General features: G+C 57.3%; 6 protein-coding genes across 6 annotated transcripts; 1 reads left to right on the top strand and 5 right to left on the bottom strand.

Moving 5' to 3' along the window:
- Nucleotides 1–1397: 1397 nt before the first annotated feature.
- NDE1_1 (NADH:ubiquinone oxidoreductase) lies at nucleotides 1398–3481 on the bottom strand (the record flags this gene model as incomplete). The annotated part of the gene is made up of 2 exons (XM_066778711.1): nucleotides 1398–3095; nucleotides 3248–3481. The coding sequence occupies 2 exons, from the start codon at nucleotides 3479–3481 to the stop codon at nucleotides 1398–1400; spliced, it is 1932 nt and encodes a 643-aa protein (XP_066631148.1).
- A 727-nt stretch (nucleotides 3482–4208) lies between these two features.
- Nucleotides 4209–5652, bottom strand: SLS55_007290 (uncharacterized protein; the record flags this gene model as incomplete). The annotated part of the gene is made up of 2 exons (XM_066778710.1): nucleotides 4209–5513; nucleotides 5605–5652. The coding sequence occupies 2 exons, from the start codon at nucleotides 5650–5652 to the stop codon at nucleotides 4209–4211; spliced, it is 1353 nt and encodes a 450-aa protein (XP_066631147.1).
- Nucleotides 5653–6433: 781 nt separating this feature from the next.
- Nucleotides 6434–10657, bottom strand: SLS55_007289 (uncharacterized protein; the record flags this gene model as incomplete). The annotated part of the gene is made up of 4 exons (XM_066778709.1): nucleotides 6434–6771; nucleotides 6961–6982; nucleotides 7039–7553; nucleotides 7963–10657. 4 exons carry the CDS (start codon nucleotides 10655–10657, stop codon nucleotides 6434–6436), a joined length of 3570 nt encoding a protein of 1189 aa, XP_066631146.1.
- Nucleotides 10658–11454: 797 nt separating this feature from the next.
- TRS20 (TRAPP subunit) lies at nucleotides 11455–11909 on the bottom strand (the record flags this gene model as incomplete). Its single annotated transcript, XM_066778708.1, has 2 exons — nucleotides 11455–11788; nucleotides 11842–11909. The coding sequence occupies 2 exons, from the start codon at nucleotides 11907–11909 to the stop codon at nucleotides 11455–11457; spliced, it is 402 nt and encodes a 133-aa protein (XP_066631145.1).
- A 444-nt stretch (nucleotides 11910–12353) lies between these two features.
- MRPL31 (mitochondrial 54S ribosomal protein mL60) lies at nucleotides 12354–12684 on the top strand (the record flags this gene model as incomplete). The annotated part of the gene is made up of 2 exons (XM_066778707.1): nucleotides 12354–12567; nucleotides 12632–12684. The coding sequence occupies 2 exons, from the start codon at nucleotides 12354–12356 to the stop codon at nucleotides 12682–12684; spliced, it is 267 nt and encodes an 88-aa protein (XP_066631144.1).
- A 3346-nt stretch (nucleotides 12685–16030) lies between these two features.
- Nucleotides 16031–19144, bottom strand: SLS55_007286 (uncharacterized protein; the record flags this gene model as incomplete). Its single annotated transcript, XM_066778706.1, has 2 exons — nucleotides 16031–16443; nucleotides 16690–19144. The coding sequence occupies 2 exons, from the start codon at nucleotides 19142–19144 to the stop codon at nucleotides 16031–16033; spliced, it is 2868 nt and encodes a 955-aa protein (XP_066631143.1).
- Between the last annotated feature and the right edge of the window lie 3601 nt (nucleotides 19145–22745).

Here is a 22745-nt window from a genome sequence, read left to right as displayed (position 1 = left end):
TCCCAAAAATAAAAAATAAAAAACCTATGATGATTCCCCACGCCAACGGCCTTTATCATGTTCCTTCATCTCGCTATTTCCGTCCGTCTCCCTTTCCCTGGCTCTCTCCCCCCCTTTCCAGCCCAGCCAAAAATAGAGGAGGTTTTTGCCATCGGATCGTTCCCTTTCGCTGCCCTCCCCTCCCCTCCCTTCTCTCTTTCCCTTTCCTCATTCTCGGGGAGAAAAAAAAACATAACGTCAAACACCCCCCTCAGAAAAACAAGGCCGAAGAAGCAGGCGAAAATGAGAAGCAGAGCGAGAAAAAAAAATCTGTGTACAACCGAAACGAATCTCAAATTGAACAGAAGAAGGTAAGAAGAAGAAGAAAAGAGAGAAAGTTGGTGATAGGAAAATAGTGTCTCAGGCAATTTGTCTTGTAGTCGGTCGGTCGGTCGGTCGGTTGATAGGTAGGAAGGAGCGAGGAAGAGAGAGCAAGGAAGGAAACTCGGAAGGACGGTGTTTCTTTTGGTTTTGTTTACAAGGAAATTTTTTTTTCAAAGGATTGAACGTTCTTTTCTCCTGGCTATCGGTCGTGAAAAACAACAAAATGGAAAGCCAGTTGGTCGGTTTGGATGCAGATGTTTGGATATGCGTGTAGCAGCAGTCTTTTGAAAAGAGCAGCAAAAAAAAGGAAGAGGGGGTATCATGCGGTGAACTGATGATCTTATGTACCCGAAAAAGGGAGGAAAACAACAACGGTAGTCGTCGGCGAGAAAGCCTCGACTGAGAGTAGCAGGTGGTGCTAGGGTCAAAAGGTCGGCCTAATAGTTGTGGAGGTTTTGAGATGTAAGGAAAGAAAAAGAAAAAGGCAGTTGCGACTCGTGTTTCTTCAATGTGCGAGTCTGTGAAGGTTCTGTGCAAGAACGAAAATGGAAGGATGACGAGAAAAAAGCAGCAGTGAATGGCAACAGCAGATAGAAAGCGCCAGCCCAAGGTTCCGAGATAAACCCCAACCAGAAACGAAAAAAAATATGCTCTGCAACGCCAGCACGCCAAAGACGCCTTGAAATCCCGCTCCATGTCCTCACCGACAAAACAAACCCAGAGGACAATCTGTGAATTTCAAGCCCGTCTTCTCTTCCCTTCCTGGCTGAAAAGGCTGAACTCTGCTGTGATGGATCGGATCGAAAAAAAAAAGTCTTGATGATAGGAAAAGCATGAAAGCTTTTTAAGGTCATGTTGTCGTTGTCCGCACGCAAGCGGTGTCCGGTCTGGGGGCAGGGACAGCGCCTCGTAGCCCCACGCCTCGTGGCACTCTATGCTCCACAATCCCCCTGGAATCTCCATCTCCGATCTGGCCGAGCACTTCGATTTCCCAGATTGACCGGATCGCTGCGTCTTCATCTTTCGGCCATTCTCTACCACGTCTCTCCGACCTCGCTCAATTGCCTGGTGTGGCCGGGCCTTTGCAGAATCGGGGGGACCGGCGGAATGCCTCCTGCACCGTGATCCATGCTTGGCCTACGGCTCTTGGGGGCCGAGACACTCTTTCTCCTGGGAAGACCAGAGGGCGTGGGAATGCCGGTGCCGGGCGTCGGGATGCCGGAGCCGTTGGAGCCAGTACTACGACTGAAGTCGTTGGTCTTGCTCCGAGTGATGGGCGTGGAGATGGAACCAATCCTGTCGCGGGCCGAGTCGCGGCCTGATCCGGGCTCGTCGAGATCGTCGAACTGGGAGCGGGTGTTGGCCCTGTTGCGTGTCCTTGTGCGCGTGGGAGCGCCGTATCTGTCGTTGTTCCAGAAACTCGAGCTGGCGGCGCTGGTGCGAGGGCGGCGGGCTTCGGTCGTGTTGTTCGTGGAGAAGTGGCCTAGTGGGGTGCCGCGGCCTGGGTTGCTGCCGCGCGACGGAGGCCGGCCGCTGCCGCGAGAGACGGGGCGACCGTAGCCGTTGCCGTTGCTGACGCCACTGAGCTCACTGGCGCGACTAGTGGGCCGACTACTGGCACTCAGCGTATCGCTGGGAGCACTCATGAAACCTGAAATGCTGCCAGTAGTCTTGGTCGTGGACGCCCCAAAGTTCAGTCTCGAGATGCCCGTGGTGTTGTTGTCCTCGCCATCCTTGACAGAGCTGTTAGTGCTTCCGCTAGTCCGTTGCCGGCCGGCTGAGCGGACCGTCGTGTTCGATGGCTGGTGTGAGTGGTTGCTTTGGGCGCTGCCACCGCGAGGGCTGGCGCGCGGAGGCGTGTTGGTGGGTGCAGGTAGCTTGCTGCGCACGTTGTGGACGCGGGCCTCGAGCTTCTGCATCTTACCAATCAGCCCACGAATCTGATACAGCGAGCCCGAGCGAGGGAGTGCTCCATCACGGCTGGGCTTGTACGAATGGCCTTGAGTAGGTCTGCGTGCCCTTGTAGGTGACGAGCGTCCACTCGCTGAACTCCACGGCATCGACGGGGCCCGATTGTGCCGCGTGCGCTGTGGGCCACCATAGTCTCTGGGACGTGGCGTGTTATCGTGGAAGGCGATGGAGCCTTTACGCTGGATCCCAACGCCACGCATATCCTTGGAGCGATCCATGAACTCCGCAAAGTTGGGGGATGGTGGAGTTGTGGCGCTGGTGCGGTTGGACTTGGTCGGTGGCGGTGTGGACGTGGTCGGCGACGACACCGTCGTAGCCGACGTCGACGTCTCGGACACGGGCGACCGTGACCTGCCGTGGTCGGCGGTAACGATGGCATGAGTCTTCTCCGTCCGGTGACGGGCGATGGTGTCTTCGGCGATGCGAAGCTTCTCCTTCACGATGTCGGCTTCGATGGAGATGTCGGCGAGCTCGTCACGTAACCGCTGGTTCTCTATCCGCAGCTGCTCACGCTCCTGTTCCCCTGCCTTGATCTCCTCCTCGAACATGACTCCGCGCTCGATGGAGATGTTGTACTTCTGCTCGAGGTCCTCCAGTGACGAGTTCTGGTTCCGTGCCTGGCGCTCGAAGTCGTCGTTGGCGACCTCGATGTCGCGGAGACGCAGTTGCATCGACCGGTTGGTCTCGCGGAGGGTGGTGATCTCCTTCTGGAGAGCATTCTGCGCTCCATTGGCCTCGGTCTTGGACTGCTTGTATTTTGCCTGCCACGCGAGGTGATGCGCGTTAGCTGCCGCTCATTGTCGTCGACGACGGGCCCCCCCTGGAACGGGTCCGCCACGGGCCCCACAACCGAGTCACCGCGACGACCATCAACTTGGAATGCGCGGGGGCGCGACATTGGAGGTGAACTTACCTTCCACTCCTCGACCTCGAAGCCCATGCCCTCCAGCTTCTCCTTCAGTTGACGCTCGCGCTTCTCCGACGCCTCGATGTCCTTCTCCAACTCCGACTCCAGCTCGCGGCTGGAAGCCTGGAACTCCTGCAGCTCGCCTTCGAGCTGTTCATACTGCGTCTTGTAATAAGCGAGGTCGGCTTCGAGCGAGCCGCCGGGCGCGGGGCTCGACGGGGGTCGGTCCTGTGTCGACATTGGGGTGGTGTGCGTCTGCTCGCGCTACGCTTGCGCGAGAGGTCCGCCGGTGATGTAGGAGGGTGATCGTTACGGGGCGGCGTTATGGAGTCGTCACGTGAGGTCGTTGTGGCGGGGAAGAGGGTGTGTCGTGAGTGTCGTCGTCCGGCGCGATGCGGTGGAGGCGCGTTAGGCGTGTGTCCCTGCCGCAGGCTGTGCCGAGCGGTGTGTGAAGGCCTGGGCGGTTTCACGGGTGGGTAGGGGCGCGATGTCGTCGGGGGGCGCGCGAGGTCGGTCGTCAAGTCTTCTATTGCCGCGGGTTCGCATTCGCGCCCATGTCCTGGTGTGCGGCGGCGCGTCCGTGGGGTTGCGGTCGGAGGAGGGAGTAGGTGTGGAAGGTGTTTGGCTCGCCAGCAGCAGGCGGGCGCTCGCACGGTCGCGCAAGCAACAGCCCAGCCGCAGGGATCTTCTCCGGAAATCCTTGCACTTGCATGAGCGCCCGCGACTGCAGTCCTTAGGCCGATCTCGTTGAGCACGCCCAAGACCACGTCACGGCCGTTTCGGTGCACAGCGTAGCGGAACTGGTCGCCGGCCATTGGGCGGGCAGGGAACGGCAGGCACGCTCTGCTCTCTTGGGCTCGCATCGCAGCAAGCGCGAGGCGCCCGAAACTCCACCCACAACGACGCACATGACAGCTACAGACGAGAAAAATTCGCCGACGGACCCTCCCCGTTCACTACGGTTAGATTAATTTTCCTGCTTACCGCCGTCCCGCTTGACCATCTCCGCCGCCCGCTCAACGCTTTTGCCGTACACATCGCCCACCTGCGTCGACGTCTTCTCCATGGCGTCTGCCAGCTTCTCCGACGCCGAGCCCACCAGTTCTCGGCCCGCCTCCACCGCCTCCCGCATCTCCTCCTGCGCCTGCGCCGCCAGCTCCTGCGGGCTGGGATACCGCCGCAACGCCTTGAGGATGAGGTAATACAGCTGGATCACGACCACGTGTATGCGCTCCTTCATCAGCATCGTGAGGCCGTGACTGAAGAAGCCCTTCAACACCTCCCCACCCAGTCCTTGATACAGCCCCGCCGCACCCTCCTTTCGTGCGATGGCCAGAATCGAGCCAAAGACAGTCGCGCGGCCCGCCTTCTTCGTCTGCTCCGCGGCCGCCGTGCTCGAGCTCTTCTCCCGCAGCAGCGGCTCCTCGTCCACCGCCGCCGTCTCCGTCGGCGCCTGCGACGACGCCTGCGCGCGCGTCTTCGCCATCGCAACCGGGTACGTAATGGTCGACGCGACCACCTTGCTGAGCGCGGCGAGCAAAAAGGTGAGCTTGGACCCGGGCTTCGCGCGGCCCGCGCGCGGCAGCAGCAGCCTCAGCATCGACTCGTGCAGCAGAAACGTCAGCGCCGGGTTGAGCGTCAGGATCAGGGCGGCCGAGTAGCCGGACCAGAAGCCCTGCACACCCTTCTCGTGGCGAATCTGCAACGCAATGTCGCGGGCGCTGAGCTCCGGGCTGACGCTGCTCGTCCTGTCGCGCGCCGCCGCCATGCTGGCCGTCTGCTTGCGCGTGACGATGTTCTGCACCGGCGTCGTCCAGAACTTGGAAAAGGCCCCGGCCACCATGCCCACGGCGATCTCCTCGAACGCGGGCAGCGCCCTCTTCGGGTCCGCCTTGCGCGCCTGCCGGCTGCTCTTGACGAAGTTGTACGCCAGGAAGAAGAGGAACGAGTCCGCAACGCTCTTGGCCAAGTCCTGCGCGACGCCGCTGTAGAACGCCGGCAGCCCGCCTTCTCTGGCATAGATCTTCTTGATCGCGTCGATGATGTCCTTGTAGTCTGCATCGTCGTCGCCGTCGCCACCGTCGCCGTCTTTGAACTGCGCTTGCACCTGCAGCCGCGTGATTACGAGGTCGAGCGGGTACATGACCAGCTTCGATATCGCGGAACCCAGCGCGCCGGACGTGGCATGGCCGAGCGCGGGCACGGCGGGGCCGAGCGGCGCTCGCCGCGGCCTGGTTTCTTCTTGAACGATGTGATATAGATCGAAAGCATCCTGAGGAAAGCGCAGCGTCAGCACGAGTGGGGTTCGCTTTGTGTGGGAAATTGTTCGCTGTGGACGACGCGAAGCTTCTCGAGACACGCACCAGCTGGCTGTTGTAGAGGAAACCAGACTCGTCGTTATTGTCGGCCATGGTTGCGGGCAGTGACACACTGTCAAGTCGTCGGCAATTGCTCCGGTGGATTACGGATTCAGGCAGGTATGTAGCAGTCGCGAAGTATGCATTCGCGAGCCAAAAAGAAAAACTGGGGTTGGAGCGTTGATTAATCTCTGCCGTTCCCAAGTGTTCGATGGACGTTTGCGTTCACATGCTGGGTGTGGCTGATATGATGATGTCGGGGCGCGGCGGTCTGGGGCTGCGCTTGATCCCTCGGCCCAGTCGAAACACACGTCATCCGCGACGCTCAAAAGAGCTTGGCATGCACCCCAGTCTTATCCGGCTCAGCGGCTGCACGCGGTTAATCACCCGGTAAGGCGATACGAGTCATCCCGCAAAAAAAAGGACACCGTGATGGTCCGACGCTGTCGTTGTGGCAGGCACAAGGCACAAACAAGTCGCCAAAACCTTGGGGGCTGGCAGTGCAGTAGTGGAGCACGGGATATGGCCTGGACCACGACCTCACGATTGGTGGAGATATTGCAAGGGTCGCTGCATGGAGGGGTAGTCCAGCCAACCGTGAGCGTGACTCCAATTTTCTGTGTATCAGAGGCCTGTCGACCACCCAAAAGCATCGGATCCGACGTATCACATCATTCGCACGGGCAGCGCTCCCCTGTTCCGCATTCCTGCTGTTCTTCGCGCTAGCCTTCGGCCACAACACCCCTGGACGTGATCGCAACATGTTTGTAAACAAAGTCGGATTTACTACCTGGAAAGAATCAAAGAATGGGTATCATGTATGCGCCTCTTTTCCTCAAGCCATCTGTCCAGCTCTTCCTCGCACAACCTCGATCTTGCTGGGGTTCTGCATGAAACGACTCCTGATCCCTCCATCCACATCACCAATGCTGAGTTGTTTGATATCGGGAAGGTCGAACCCTCCTTTGACTGGAGACCTGATTGATTCCGCGTCTTCTTCCTGTTGACCAGGCAGGAGAACCCTTTCCGCTCCTAGCGTGCGTTTGATGTCCTCCAAGAGCACTTGCATGGGGCAGATGTATGCGACATGGTTTCTGTCGCACCAGGCAAGGACATGACCACAGATGCGGCCATGCTCGTTGTCAATGACCCAAGCGCCTGAGTCACCGCCGACTGTGACGAAAATGTTAGCTATTGGACCAGGTGGAAATCGACGGGCTCACTCACCACCCAGCCCTCCTGTTACATGCCAGCTTCGGGCATAAGACCTGCGGCCATGGATCTTGACTGCCGTCATTGTATGGCTAATAATGCCACCCTTAAGGCCGCTTGTCCGCCCGAGACTGTGCACTTGAAGGCTACCCAGGTCTTCTGCCTTAGCAACCTTGATTGGAAAATTAGACTACGACCCCTCACACTCCCACTAACGAAAAGACTTACTTGGCTTGGATATTCGTCTTCCTCTGGCTTGGAATGCCTCCTATCCACTGGATCCACCAGCTTTGGGCACAGCTTTGCCGGCTGCGCGCAGTACTTCTTTCCCCCTTGTACAAGGTTGTAAGGCTGCAATCGCTCATCCTTCAGCTTGAGTAGAGACCAATCGATCTCGTGAACCACACCGTCTCGATTCCAGCGCCGAATCCCAGAAGAGGCATGGACGTGTCCCAACTCGTGTGAATCGAGGTGGTCTTCGTCGCGGTCTTCTTCACAAGGAAAGAAATCGTCCTCGACGTCGTCGATGGCGGGCTGGGTGATGAGAATCTCCTCGCCGTCCCCCGCCTCGATGCCTGGGATGTCGCCGGGTTCGGACGATGTGGCTTCACTCTCGGAGTCGGAAAAGTCCTCATCAGCGGAGTCGTAGGCGTAACTGCTGGTGCTGTCATCGAAATCTTCGTCATCTGAGATTTCGAAGGCTTGTGGAATATCTGGCAAATCTTGCAACAGAGGCTGCGAGCCTATCTGCGAGGTCCAATTGTAATTCGGAGCTCTCGCACTGGACCGCAAAATATCTTCACTTCTGCACATTTATGTTAGCTGAAGCTTCGGACTGCATATGGGTGGCCTTCGAGAGAGCATGGTAGTTACCGAGGGAGATTGATCCACCTTTATCGGCGCAGATGGAGAAATTCAAGGGAGATTCGAGAATGCTGGGCGCGCAAAGCCTCAAGGGAAATACTTACTCCACATCTGAGTTTTCGTCGCCGTACTCACTCTCGTCTTCGCTTGGAGTGTCCAACATGTGATGAACACTCATTCCAAATGGCTCTCCATCGATTAACACAACTCCTCCGTAAGACACCGGTGGCAAGTGTTCGCCATTATACGCCCCAATTGATGCACCGCAGACCGGGCGTTGCTGAAAACATCCGTTCAGTGCCGGTATCTCGTCCTCGTCCTCGTCCATCATAGATCGATATGGCGCTCTTCGTCTTCGTGTGGACCTCGTCAACTTTGAGCGCTTGATCTTTCCTTTGTGGACTTTGAGGTCGAAGACAGCACGGTCATAACTGAACTTCTTCGCCAATGCGGCCTTCACCTTTGCCGTGCTGGCACAGGTGACGACGATGGTAGCTTTGGCGTCCAAAGGAGACGGACCGATCCCGAAGAGATCAATACTGGAGCTCTCGGGAGAGTCGCGGAGTACCCTCTCGCATATGCGCATCAGTCTTGGAAGGATTGTCTGATCCCATTCAGCTGCGATGCTTGGTGTGGGCCTCCAAAGTGGCTGTACGACTAGCTTTCGTTTGGCCGCGGACTTTTGCTGCTTCAACTTGATGGATGTTTGCACGTTCATATCATCGATGGTAATGTTCACATCAGGCGCGGGATAGTTGTCCGTCACGGCTCGATGCAGCATTTGCGGTTGTTCCTCGTGAGATGCAGATGTCAAACGGGCTTTCCTTTCCCGCCACTGGGTCTGGATAATGACCACTTTCTTCTTGTACTCTCTGAAAGTCATTTTACCACGAGATCTTCGCCAAGCCCGTTGGATGGTCTTCGCGGCGTCCGCCACGTTGTCCGCTGGCGCCAAAGTTCCTCTCGAGCGGGCATGGATGCCATGGCCATAGTCGTGATTCTTTGGAGCAAGACTATCCCCGCCACCCCTTATGCCTGACTCGTGAGAACGAGACAGAGCCAAGAAGGCAGTAAGTTCAGGATTTCCCTCAATGATCGTGCCGTGGGAGAGTACTGGTTTGCTGTGCTCATGAGAGAAACGCTCGGTGAACTCTGCAGCGTTCCGTTTTTGGAGCTTCGCTCGCTTCATGCCCAGGCCTTGGTCGTGCACGCGCTTCAGGAGGCTGGGGCTAGGAGAAGGGCTAGTTGTCAAGTGATGCCCCAAATCGTATGGATAGGGGTCTGCATCGTCCAGGAGAGTGCATCTGTGGAGTCGTCCTAATACGCGGTCATAGACCACGGTGGTGTCCGTGCTCGAAAGTTGTCGGTCTGCAGCCGAGAAGCATTCTCGCACCGCCTGCATGTAGGCTGTACCGCATTTGCCAGCCAATCTCCTGATCCAAATGTCTTCGAGGCGAAGCTTGAAATCCGCAAGGGTGTATTTGGCTTTAAAGATGTCGCAAAGTGGGATCCACAGGCCAATTTCAAGCAGAATAAGTGCAAGACCGTACATGTCAAAGTGTGGAGCGTAGTTGGACTGTGCTGGAGTCTGTGCTCGGGGATCGTGGGGATGGCGGTAAATATTGGAACCAGTCGACTGTACTTCCACGTTGAACTCGGAAAAGATGTCGAAGGAGCAAACATAAGGTGACTGCAGCTCGTACTGTGGATGCTTGGAACTGCCTGTGTTACCCGGTTCCTTCGGCTTACGGAAGAGGAGGATGTTGCTGCTGTTGACATCTTTGTGGACGAAGCCGCTGGCGTGTAGCTTGCTGAAGGACAGCACCAGGTTTAGAGCTATGCGGAATCGTTTCTCCAAAGCAGGAATGTTTGGTACGGCAACGTTGTTCTTTGCGCTGGACTGCAACACACTCAACAAAGTGACCGGGCGCATCGCTTGGAATTCCGAGGGTCGCAACGACCGAGTCAACCCGCTGTACACAAAGCTTGGCAGTTCGAAGACGAACCCAAATCGAGGCTGACTAAGATCCTCGAAATAGCCAACGCATTTGAGAGTCCCAAAGGCAGGGGCATCGGAACCCTCGCCAAAGCGGCCAACTCCTCGGGCAAGGACATCAAGAAGGTTTTCCACACGATCCAAAGGCGGCGAAAGCTCGTTCATTCGGTAGACAGGGTCAAAGCCTGCATACTCAATGAGGACGGGTATTGTCACGACATCGCCAGACTCAAACCGCCAGGGATTGGTTGAGGACTGGCTCCGACGGAAATGGCCAATCAGACGCGTGCAAGAAGGGACTCCTATGCTTTCGTATGGCGGCGGTTCTTCCTCAGGGAGAATGAGACAAGAGGGATCTATCTTGGGTATAGACTCGGTCTCGACGGCTGAAGAAGAAACTGTTGGTGGGCTCACGAGGGTAAGGGAGGATTCGGTGTAGTCATCGTCCAAGAAAGGCGTTTTGAATGGGGTGGACGGGAGAGACTCGGACTTGGCCAGATGTGGTTTGGGGTCCTGGGAAGGGGTTCCAACGGCCGAGATTCTCCGTGCTCTGGAAAGGTCATAAAGGGTATCGATGGAAGTAGTGAGGTCCCGAGCTAGGTCTTCATAGCGGGTCTTGTCTGCAGGTGTCCAGCTGTTCGGACTAGACGGCTTGGACTTGGTGCCGGAAGGACTTTGGCCGCCTGCATCCCTGATGCGGTCGGCTTCATCAAGGATATCCTGGATGGTGCCAAGAACGCTCGTGACAGTCTCGGTCAGCCCGGCTTGGGCAACGGACTCGTCGATGCTGCCTTGAGATGCAGCCGAGCTGTTGTCGCTCCATTCAAGGCCCCATGCGATGAGGCGATCTCTCTGGATGCGAAAGCGGCGGTGGAGGGCGTTCAGCTCAGGGACATTTTCCAGCTTGGCCTGCTCGTCGTTGATGTCCTGCTTCGTGTCTGCGTACAGCTTGGTAAGGCGCCGGGGGAGGTGGGCGAAAGCGGACATGTTCGCTTGAGGTGGGGTTGAAGCGAGCTTGAGGTGGGGTTGTCGCAAGCACGCTCTCACGCTGCTGCGCAGGATGATAACAACATGGAGGCTAGCAGTCGGCAGAGGCGCAAGGGTATCGATTCTTTAGAAGAAGTGCCGATTAGGCCGCAGAGAAAAGCTCGCGCGGGCCTGCGACGGCAGCCGCGGTGGTGCATGATCCTGCTGCCTAAACCTTCGGCGCCGCTCATTGGTCCATCCTGTCTTTCGCCGCGCTCAGCCCTGTCCGATCCAGGCGCCACGACTAGGCGTACGCGTCCCGCATTTACTGTGGCTCAACACATACATTAATTCGTTGTTGATTACTACTATGCACGTCCAAGTCTCGAGTGTCTGCCCGTCGCATTCTTTGAGCCTGAAGAGATGCGCTGCAGACCGGACAGCCGGAGCAGCTCTGATGCCTGCCGTTCTTTGTAGCCGAGCTCCCGTCGTATCTCCGACCATTGTCCAGGCATTGAAGCGCCGCTCCATTTTCGGTCAAGACAACCAAGAGCACGCACCCGCAGAACTGTCAAGTGAACGGGATGATCCTGAACCGACGCGTGATGCCCGCGAGTTATGGCAGGTAAGCAGTGCAAAGTCTTGCTTCACCTCCACTACAGCCGAATAGAGCCGTTCCCAAGCCGCGGCACGTTGCTGAAAGGCCCAGATATCTCCAAGATAGGCACCCCAACCGCTGCCGCCTGTGATCTGGCCCGACCCCTGCCGACGTTGTGTAGGGCGTGGAATTCCACGTCAAGGGTGTTCTTTTCCTTCTCTCAGAGATACTTCTTTGCGGCGGCAGCGACCCGCGCTCTGAACACCGGGCTCTTCACTGGCTGGTTGAGCGAGTAGAAGGGATTCATGATGGTCTTGACCCAGCTGTCGTATACCTCCATGAAGAAGTTCTTGATGGCTTCCTCGGCGGCGGGCGCAGTGGGATTGTATGCGCTCGACGAAGGGTAAGCGGAGCTGCGCACCGAGGACATGGAGGCGGCAGACGAGCGGGGGTTGTCCGGGTTAGGAGAGGTCAGAAGGAGGAATTTGATGTTTCCCGCGGTCAGGAAGCACGAGATGTAGTTGTTGTGGAAGCGGTCAATGTGCTTGAGATACCTGCGACGAGGCGCGTTAGCTTGCGGACATATCCACGCTCATGGCAGCTTTACATTTGCCCAGTGCCCCACTGCACCTCCTCGACAATATCCAGGCTGCTGTGCACTATGAACTGGTTCATGTGTCGCGCGTCGTCTCTGAAGCGCGCGATCCCGTCGCCGCCACCTCTCGAAGTGCCGAATTCATGCTCAAAGAGCGGGTTGTCCCTCGTACCGACAATGGCGAAGTAGTACGACATGACGAGAAGCCGGCGCCGGAGTGGAAGCTGCGAGGAGTGGTGGGGAAGCGTGGTACCTTGAGCTCCGGGGTGACGCCCCCAGCCCGCATTCTGCCCGGGCGGTGAGCAACCCAACGCCCGAGCGGCTGCGACCGCCTTCACCTCGAGCGCGCCAACGCCAACGCCGCCGACTGCGACCACATTATTGCCAGCCCACCATGTTCGGAGCGTTTAGACCGTCGCAGCCCCTCTCCGGAGGCCTTCTCTGGTTCGCAATGCCGCCTCTCTGGCCACCGATGCCATTGCTCCTCAAAGCTGATACACTACCGTAGGAAAATTCCGTGGCGGATGTCCGCGCCTCAGAAGCAACGGCAGCGCGACCGCCTGCGCTCGGTTGACAGAATCATTGCCACCGTCGACAAGGCGCTCGCGAAGCAGGGCACTTCGACCAAGAAGTTGGACCGCTGGAAGGACGAAATGCCCACCGAGGCGGAGATGCTGGCCAAGGACAAATACACCATCTTCGCCCGCTATGAGAAGAAGTACAGGAAGGGACTGCACAGTATGTGGATGCGTCTTGGAGGCGCCGCCATCCGTGACGCAGTAGTGGCTAATAAGCAACGCAGAGCTTCCGAAGTGGACCAGAGTATCGCAGCGTCTCAACCCGCCTGGTTTCTAAGCCTCCCCGAACACGAAATGAGCCTATCCTCTGTATCATATATATGGTTCACTTCTGGAGTTATGGGAGCATTTCTCGGCGTTATCAAAGATGCCATGTGGTGTGTGTTGGTGAACTCCGCCTTGAGCGCCTTCGCACCTCCCGGCCAAAAGACGCACGAAATTGTCTGGATCGCAGACGGACCAACATGTTTCGTTCCCGCTGCTAGGTAAAAGTTAATGATACCATTTATGTTCTACAACCCGACTGTGGTCAACACCAACAATTCTGCTAATAGATCAAACTCATGAAACTGCTTTGCCTTGTTGTCATGACCATTTCGACATAACTTGCCACGTATCTCACCTCGTCATTTCTAGTTGCCCCGAGTACTGTCTCAAAGGGACCTACGGAGGCTTAATTCCTCAAGAGAGCTTCATACTATCCGTTGTTCCAAGTCCCTCGACACGTCCTATCTTTGTTCCACAGTTTCTGTTCTTAGATCTTTCTATTCTCTTGTAACGAACAAACAATTACGCGTATTCAATTCTAACTCTCAATAGCACTCCATTTCAACCGTTTTCTTGTTTCTGAACTTCGCGATACTGTTCGTCTCAGTCCGATCTTTGTAAGATTGGTTAAAACGGACTTCATCCTTACACACACTTCAGTCAACAATTTTGCTCATCAGCATCATCATCATGAAGCGACGATACTATCACCGTCTTCTCCACTGATTCTGTATAGTAATCGATTTATCAAATGAATCTAGTTGATTTTTTTGTCTCCTGCTAGAGACTTCCTCTCGAATTGGCCATATTTGATTGGTGTATGCCAGGCTTCGTTGGGGACACTCCGGTTCGCAGCTTAGACTTTCCATTACATGCCGCTGATGTTGCTATTTTGGAAGCTTGGGCCGCTCCTTTACGTCAGTCAAGCGTTTCCCATACTGGCATACTCCTACCCACGATTTTCGGTCAATATCAAGAGCATCGTTGACTTTTAGTCGCTATAGGTTGGTTCCAACCTCGAAGGGTAAGCACTAATCCTAGAACAAGGCAAACATGTGCCAATCTCTGCTACAAATACCAAAATGGGAAACACTGAACGGTAAGTAGGTTGAGGGACGTGCTTATTCCACAGACAAGACCACAGACATCGTCCCGATTAGCACCCGACACAGTCCGCTGATGGCTACAGTGAGAGACGGCCGGCCAATCGTGGCCCCGCCGCTAGAGAATTCCCTTCTGACGAAGACGTAACACCAGAAACCCCTCAAATCAAGGGCAACACCCCATCCCCTCCAGCCTGCCACCTTCCCCCATCTCCTCCAATCCCGTCACGCCTTTCCCTACATTTACACAAAAAAAACCAAAAAAGCAATCCGCCACCACTGGCCCCGAGAACGTCGTCGTCATCACCAACCAATCACCGCGACCCGACCACATGGCGTCCGCAAACACGCCCCGCTTACCCTTCCTTCAGTCGCAGATCCGCGCTCCGTACGCCTACCAAACGTCATCCACGCACACCTTTTGCGACGTGAAAAAAAAAAAGATATGAAAAAGAAGGCGCAACACCTCTCTCGACACCGCTCCTCCAACGACGGGGACGGGGGGAGGGGGGAGGGGAAAGTCCAACATCCCCCATCGAATCGGCTCGCACCGCGCTGCTTTGCTGCCTGCCCTGCCCTGCGTCGTCACTACACAGATGGGGGCAACGCCGCCAATGACGAGTAGTAGCGTTTTTTCCCGTGACTCGATGGCGGCTTCCGGACCTATCACTTCGGCGCTATGCGCAAGCAGATAGCGAACACACGACACACGCGCGCGCGCACAACACGCACATCACCTGCTGCTGCTGCTGCATCGTGACGCAACGCCGCCGCCGCCTCCGCCGCCTCTCACATCACGAGAAACACAGAACGCGCAGGAAAGGAAAAGGCATTATTACGCAGCAATTCGGGAGAGGGAGAGTAGGGAGGGCCGGGGCGGGCGGAAAAGAACTCTCCACGTGTTCTCCCCTCTCTGCACAATAGTGAGGATACGGAGGGAGGGAGGGGACCAATCCCGGTCCTTCCAAGAGAAAATGCGTACAGCGCTAGGCTAGCTGCATGCCAATTTGCATAGCCCCTCCCCCCGAAAGCTCCGTACGTAGCGTTTGTGTTACCTTATACGATCTGTGATGTCACGCGGGAGTAGGGTGGCACAGGTGGGAAAAGGTAACACGTGCAGCGCAGTGCTTATTGTCATCGTAATCATCGTCATCATCACTCGCCGAAGGTACGAGAAAAGCTCGCTTGCTTACTTGATGTGGCAATAGAGAGAGGATGGCCGGTTGAAGCGTCCAACTGGTCTAGAGTTTCAATCTACCTCGACAGTGTTGCGATACTAAAGCGAACCGACCGATGTCGTAGTGACACCTCCCGAATTCAAAAGGGTTTGGAGGGAGAGGGAGAGGGGGAGGTACAGCTACAGCGTGCGTGCGTCATGCTGGTGGCCGTATGTACTGTGCATGTTGCCCCCCGGTTTTTAACTTTTCTGACGCTGTGCGAACGGCTTGCTCGTGCATGCATGTTTCGATCTCCGATCATCTCGTACCACGCTGAATTCCTTTTTGCTTGCATGGTAGTAAGAGAGGCGCGATGTGGGAACCTTGCGAGCATGGGATAGGATCGGTCGAGAGAGGACGAAGGGAAAATCTCATCGCGATGCTTTCGTTTCTCCCGTCGAGTAAAGCAGATATAGGTATACATAGAGAAAAGAAGAAGAGGAAGAAAAAGGTATAATCGTCGTGGCCCAGTTGTACTCCCACATGTCCTTCCCATAATCCTTCCCGACTCCTCTGAGCCGTCCAAACAACAAAGGGGAGGCGAACGTACAGCAGCAGCAGCGCCGGCCAGCCAGCCAGCTCACCATTGAGCGACCCCAAACACAAGGAGATGATATCAGAGGTTCTCGCGGACTCGCGAGTATGAGAGAGAAAAGACAAGAAAGGTAGAAAGGAATATCCTTCTCTTCTAATGCAAGCAATATATGCATCCATCATAAGCTTCTTCTCCCCGGTCTCCAATGCCACGCTGTCGTCAGAAGAAAAAAAACACAAGAGATCCAGTAACGCTCTCCCACACCCCACCCAAACACACATCCAAATATACCAGTAAAAGTCCCTCATGCCCCTTCCCGTCCTGCCTACGACATGAACTCCGGCTCCGACGGTAACATGCGTGCTCCCGAAGCCAGCAGGAGAGATGCGATCCAATCCCACACCCATATCCGCACACGCAGGCATCCGGCTCTAGGCACTCGCAATAACGCGTGACGGATGTATTCCCACTGCGCCTTCCCACCGCCGCCAACTCACGCAATCACTGCCTGGACGGATCGACCCAAAACTCTCTTTCTCTTTCCTTCTCGCGCTGGCGCTCGCGATCCCTCTCGCGGAAATCCTCAGGCGGCTCCCTGGCCGGTTCGATCATGCGAGGAGCCCGGCGTCTCTCCTTGTCGTCCTCCTCTTCCTCGTTGCTCTCGAGCGAGTCGTCGTCCTCCCTGTCCCTGTGCTTGCGGCGGGAGGAGCGGTGGCTGCTGCGGTGCTCGCCACGCTCGCGTTCACGTTCACGATCGCGGTCGCGGTCCCGGTCTTCACCGCTGCCGCGTTGGTATTCTTCTTCTTTGGGGCGCGTTAGCACATTGACAACAGTGTCAAGAATTCCAGTCAAAGCCTTCGACTTTGACAACTTCTCTGAGCCCTCGAACAAAGCAGAAGAAATGGGGTCCACATCTTGATGGTGGTGGTGATGATGGTGATGAGAGTGGTGCCTGTCTTCTTCCTCATCCTCATACCGACGATGACTGCGAGATCGATGTTTGCGGTGGTGCTTGTGCTCAGAGGAAGAGTGTGTGTCGTCTCGGTCCCGGCCTCGGGCATTGCTGCCCGAGGATGACCCTGACGAGGAGTGTGCGAGAGATCGATTCGAGTCCGCGAAAAATGACGAATAAAGCGCAGCAGAATCAGGTGGGTAGTTACCTCTGGCTTCACGAATCTCCCTTGTGCGATCCGCAAGCTTCTGGATATCCTCGCGCGTGAGGACGCGGAGCACAATAACGCAATCTTTTCTCTCCTCAAACCTTTCCTTGGCATCCTCCAGTGCTTCGGGATTGACGAGCCGGCGATCGATCTTGGTCCAACGAGCATCGACGGGGATGTCTTTGCCTTTCTTCGCATCTTTCATGGGCGCAACTCCCTCACGGATGGGATTCGGGTCCTCGGGGAACTTTGCGGTTGGTTTGCGCAGGATGCCCCTTGGAGGTGGTGGAGAGTCTCTATCAGACTTTGGAGGTGACACAATTCGGACACGACCGTCTCGCTCTTTCTCCTCCGATGTGGCCAGTGAGGCTGGCTCATCCACTATGGATTCACCAAAGATGCTGTTGCTCCGTTCGCTATTCCGATCTGGCTTCTGGTCCGGTATGAGCTCTCCATTACGATCCGGTCGAGGGACATCACGAGCGGTAGCCTCGGATGCGCGGTCTCTAGGAGGGGCATCCTCTCGGTCTCTGTCGCGTCTACGTCGCTCTTTCTCTCGATCAGACTCACTATCCCTATCGCGGACTGAGCCAGCTGAGCGTTCCATCTCCTGTTGGAGGCGGCGTCGGTACTCCTCATCCGGATCAATGCTCGGGGGAGCCTGCCGACGGTCCTCTCGGTCCTTCACATCATCCTTGTCGACATAGTGTCGTTCGCGAGGGACCTCGCCATCATCAGATGAAGGCTTCCGAGCGCGCCGCTTCTTTTCCTCGTCAGAATCGCTCCTGTGTTCTCGCCGCCGCTTCTTTTCTTCGTCGGAATCGCTTCTGTGTTCACGTTCACGTTCCCGCTGGTGGCGTGCCGCAGCACCTTCTGCTATATGCTGAGCTCCATAGGCGGCTCCGACGGCGGCGGCGGCAACTGGGACAACGCTTGGGATATGGCTATCCCTATCGCGGCGGTCCTCGCGACGGTCGTCACGACGGTCATCACGTCGATCATCACGGCGGTCCTCACGATCCCTTTCGCGGTCGCGCTCCCGGTCGTAGCCTTTTGGTCGATCCCAATCGCTGGCGCGATCCCGCTCATAGTCCCTGTAGTCCCTGGCGTGGCGCTCAGGCTCTATCCGCGCTGAGCGTGGGGGATCCGGGATATAATCACGGGCGCTCGGCACAGAAATCCCAGCATCTAGAGGATAGACCGGAACAGATGGGGGAGGTGGCGGTGGGGCGTATCGCCGGTCGAGAATCTCATCGCGAGTTGAGTGGTAAGGATCGTTTCCAGGACCGACACTGCTTGGTCGACCAACACTAGGCGCTTTGATGCCGAACCCCCTCGCTTCAACGTCGGGATCCTCGTAGCGCCTGGACGTCCGAAGGCGGTCTCGGTCCTCGTGCTCATCACGGTAGCCATAGCGGTCATCTCGGCGATCATCGCGACGATCATCTCGCCTATCGTTGAAGTCTTGATGAAGGGCCGGCGCTGCCCGTACAGACGACGAGCGTGCAGGTGGCGGCGCGTACAAACTTTCATCGCGATAGTAGGGATCAGCGGTGCCTGTTCTCTCGTGTGATCGATCGCGTGACGAGGCTCGCGCATGGCCGTAATCTCTGACACTTCCACTCCGGCTAATAGCAGTTGCAGCTGCAACGCCGCCGTTGATCTTGTCGAAGCCTCGAGTGGTAACAGGTGGTCCAGTAAGATCGCGGGCGGAGGAGCGCGGGCCATAGGGCTCAATCATGCTCGTCGGCCGCCTGGTGCGGCTTTCAACACTCCCTGAGCGAGGGCGCCAACTAGGCTCCGTGTCTCGGTACATCCCGGCAGCATCCGTGTACGAATAGCTTTCGTCAACCGTGTCCTGCACAGGATAACGCTGGGTGGTCGTGTGGTAAGCCTTCGAGGTCGGCCGGCTGTGGCCGTTGTTGCCGTTGTGGCGACGAAGGTCTGCCTCGCGCGGATCGACTCTCACGGCCTTGCCATCGTCGATGCTGTAGAACTTCTTGTGTCCATGGCTGTGGCCTTGTCGGGATGTCGGTCTGGGGACCGCGGCGGCGGCGGTCGAAACGGTATACGAGCTGCCGCGGGGATCGTGGCCGCGAGCCAGCGGACTCGAGGGCCGGTCATGAGCGTGCACCACGGTGCTGTGGGTAGTGGTGCGGATTGGCACGCCAGCACTCAGGGTGCTTGCTGGCCGCCGTGAGCCTTCGAGGGTGGAGCTACGCGGCCTGCCACTGTACGCATCATAGCCCGCACTGGCTCGAGTGGCTGCGCTCGGCGCGGTCGAGTAGTTGGACGTGTTGGACGAAGGCACGATGCGATCGCCGCTCGACCGTGGCGACCTACTGTAGGGGTCGTGGTAGGTGTCATAAGAGCTGAACGAGCCTGTTGTTGCGCGGCCAGGATTGTGTATACGACGGCTCCCCGGCGAAGAGGACCTGTAATAGCGCGGCTCCATGGTTTCGCGGCGTGGAGAGGCGGGGTTGAGGTTGGAGGAATGCGGCGGGGTATACTGGAGCGTAGTGCAGCGAGGCAGCGACGGCGGTTTCCCGTGGCCGGGGGCAAACGGAAAGGGCTGGTTGATGGGGAGAGAGAGGCGCCTGTTGAAGGGGGACTTGTCGGGCGCCGCTGGGCGGCAGTTGCTTGGGCTGCGAACCGCCATGTTGTCAGCTCCAGAGCCGCAAGAAGGACTCGAAAACACTCGGGCGCCCGGCGCTGTGGGAGGGTGGGAGGGATCTCACTTTTTTTATTCAGCGCGCTATGTCGCAGGTTCTAGAGTGGAGCAGGCCGGCTGGCCGCAGCTCAGGGTTCGGACTTGGGTGCGGGCCTTACGATGAAGCCAGCGATGGCCCCTCTCGACCGTGATCGCAACCCGATGGCCGTGCAGTGTAGCTAATGCGCCAGGTGGGCAAGGATGAGGCACGGGCGCGGGCCAACGAGTCGTAGCGGAGGTCGCATGTGCGGTGGAGCGCGCAGGGCAGGCCGAAGATCGCTGAGGTCTGCAGGCGCGGTGCGAGCGGGCTGCGGCAGTGCACTGGGACGGCGACGCGGGGAGATCTGAAGAGAGGGTATGCTGATGCCAGCTTGTGTGGGCTTCCTGCGAGAAGGCTGCCTCGGCCAATGACCTCACAGCTCGCGCTTGTGTTCTGCCATGACGTACAACACAGTGCGAGCCCTAACTTCACGTCTACACAGAGACTCCGGTCTCCAGCCAGCCCACCACGCCCTATTTGCGCGCTCGTCTCGGCGCAATCGCCCACCCGCCGACGCTCCCGCCGCGCCGGCGCCAGCGACTGCGTCCTTGCACCCGCCAGATGCCACCCGCCTGCGAGCTCGGCTAAAAGCGCTGCCTGCCCGGTCTAGGGAAGACCCTTGCTGCGCATGTACCGCGAGTGAGGCTTACACCTCGCCTGCCACACGCTCAGCCAAGCTGGCGATCGACGGACAGATTGTAGCTATTCGTCGCAGCCACCGCACCGCCAACTGCCGTTTCAAATTACTTAGTGACGATCCTCCACGTGTTTTGCTTCCTGGCGCTGGGCCGGATCAGCGCGTGCGTCTGGCACGGCGTTTCTGTTCTCCCGCGGCTTCGAGGGCCTTCTGGTCAGCCTTACCGTGGGTTCCGGCCTGATGAATAATACCTCACCACACCCGACGAATGGAAGTTGCCATGACTTCAGCAGAACTCCACACTGTTTCGACTCTTGGTTTCAACTGACCCTGCACGATCCTCCTCGCCGCCGTGGGGTGCATGCAATTTCCACCTCAAGCCTGGCCTCTCCGCCGGTCAGCGTCCGCGTTCAGACGAGGCGAGAGCCCGGCCCGTATCGCGGTGGCCAAGGCATCCTCCGCAGAGACCGATCAGACGCTAGCTGAAAACGGTATTCCCATCTCCCCATTCTCCAGTTTCTCCATGTGGCCATTGGCTGTTTTCCCACACTTGCCATTGCTCGGCACGACGGCGTTTCTGATCTTCAGGCCATATGTGGGGTTGGCAGCAGTTACAGACGCGGCGACGGCGGCGAAGAGAAAAACTTCCTGCGAGGACACGCATCAGAATACCCCCTACCAATCGGATAGCCTTTGCAGCTTCAACTACTGCGGGACCTGGCATTCCGACCACGTCGCCACGACCCACGAGGAGAAACTGCAGAGCACCTGATCCCTTGACCCGCTTCCTCTCACCGCAGCATCGCCAGGGCCCTCTCTGCTGCATACTCGAGGCTCGTTGGCATGCACTGGACCCTTGCTGCGGGCCGTTGGATTTGGCTTCCAATGCTCGAAGTGGTCTCGACCATCCGCGTTGCGCAATCTCATGAGCAGGGGTTTGGGATCTACAATTATCAGCGCATCTTCGAGCTGTTGACGTCAAGCTATCAGGCGGGCTTTGCTGGTCCTGCACGCCATGACTCGCGCTCCGACGGCGAACCAGAATCCTCCACCGAAATGGGGCGCCCGTCGGCACACTGCGACGTGAAGGAATGCAGCAGGCCATGCATCCGGATAGATCACCTGGGGACAATCATATCGCCTTCTGGTTGAGATTGTCGTCGTGCCACCGCTAGCTGCAGAATCACCGCGATGCTGCACATTATTGCTGCCCGAACCGCTGGCAGCCTCGTGCTCGAAGCTTACTTTGCGACACGGCTTAAACATCTTCTTTCGTTCCTCCATGCGTTTATGCTGTGTAACCTCCCCTTCGGTCCTTGTCTTCGTGTGCGCTGCTCCCAGCCGCAATTGGTCGCACAACAATGAGATTCGAGTCTAAGGGCCATTGCCACGCGAGGAAGGATCTTTTCTTCACGGAAACTCGAGTGTTGACCAATCATTACTGCAGGCGCTCATCCTCCTTCGTGGTTAACACGATTGTCCGATGCACTTTGACCGCCCCGTCGCCCCGTCGCCTCGTAAGCCTACGCCCAGTGGAGAGGATACCAGAGACAGGAAGACTTGCAGTTCCTACGTTGACCGGCCTGCTGCGTGCCTTGACCTTCGGCATTCGGAATGGCCTCTCCGCTCATCTCTTGCCAAACTCGCTGGCCAGGCTATTCACACCGGACTTGGTGGTGCCAGGAGGTCGCTAAACCCCACATGTGTCAACGGTATCTGTGGGTCTGTGGCGTGGCTCGGATCACCCACCATGGATGATATGCGGACGCTCACCACAGCAGTTGATCAGCAGCCTCCCAGCGCTTCGGTTGCGAGATATCCTGTTGTTTCTACCGCCTCGATCTACAGGCTCCACGCCGGATTTGATCTCCAGATCAGAGGATGACGCCTACATCGCCGCAAAAGTCGCTGCAATCCTTCACCACGTCAACGCTGAGCTGGAGACTTCTCACCGACTAAATGAAGCCGCGTTACGGGACCCCCCTCGACCTTCACTCGGCTCCATTTGCCTCTTGGCTTGCACTGGCGCATTTTCGCCGCCCATGGGGCAAACCATGCCAGTTTTGGTCGTGCTGACGGCCAATTCGTGACGGGCCGATTTTTCTGCTCGTCGCTGGAAAGACTAGGCTGGAGACGTCAGGTACAGGGTGGCGTATATAATTCATTCCCGCCACTCCCTTTGCTATCATCCAGCTAATAACAGTTACGTGGCTCCCTAGTTTTGGCCACGACTCCTACGCGACGCTTGCGGGTTTAAAGCGTACGGATAACCCTCAAAAAGCCGATGGTCCCTCGTGTCGCCTTTCTGTAGCGGTCCCGGCATTCCGCTTGGTTGTGAGCTTGGTGGCGCTGAACGGTCAAGTGAGGGAATCTTGCGTGGTCTTGCCCATGTAGCCCGGCCGTGTGGTGCTGGCACTTCGGGAGTTCGGCTTCTGGCTGGAGCAGCTTCAGGTTTTTTTTTTTTTCTTCTATTTCCTTCTCTTCGGAATAGCCATGGACCCGCGTCCCTCACTGTGATCTCTTGCCAAGATCTCAGAAAGCCAACGCACTGAGACTTGGCTCTCTTAACAATATGTGGCGAGCTCGGTTGAGCGTATGTCCTTCACAACTGCGACGGCCAGGCTAGGCTCACATTGCGTACTTGATGAAGGGTAGGTAAGTTCACCTAG

This window comes from Diplodia seriata (genome assembly GCF_021436955.1).
Source record: "Diplodia seriata strain FDS-637 chromosome Unknown scaffold_7, whole genome shotgun sequence".
NCBI classification, from domain to species: domain Eukaryota; kingdom Fungi; phylum Ascomycota; class Dothideomycetes; order Botryosphaeriales; family Botryosphaeriaceae; genus Diplodia; species Diplodia seriata.
The sequence above is the reverse complement of the archived record's forward strand: the minus strand, read 5'-3'. Positions and strand labels throughout refer to the sequence as shown.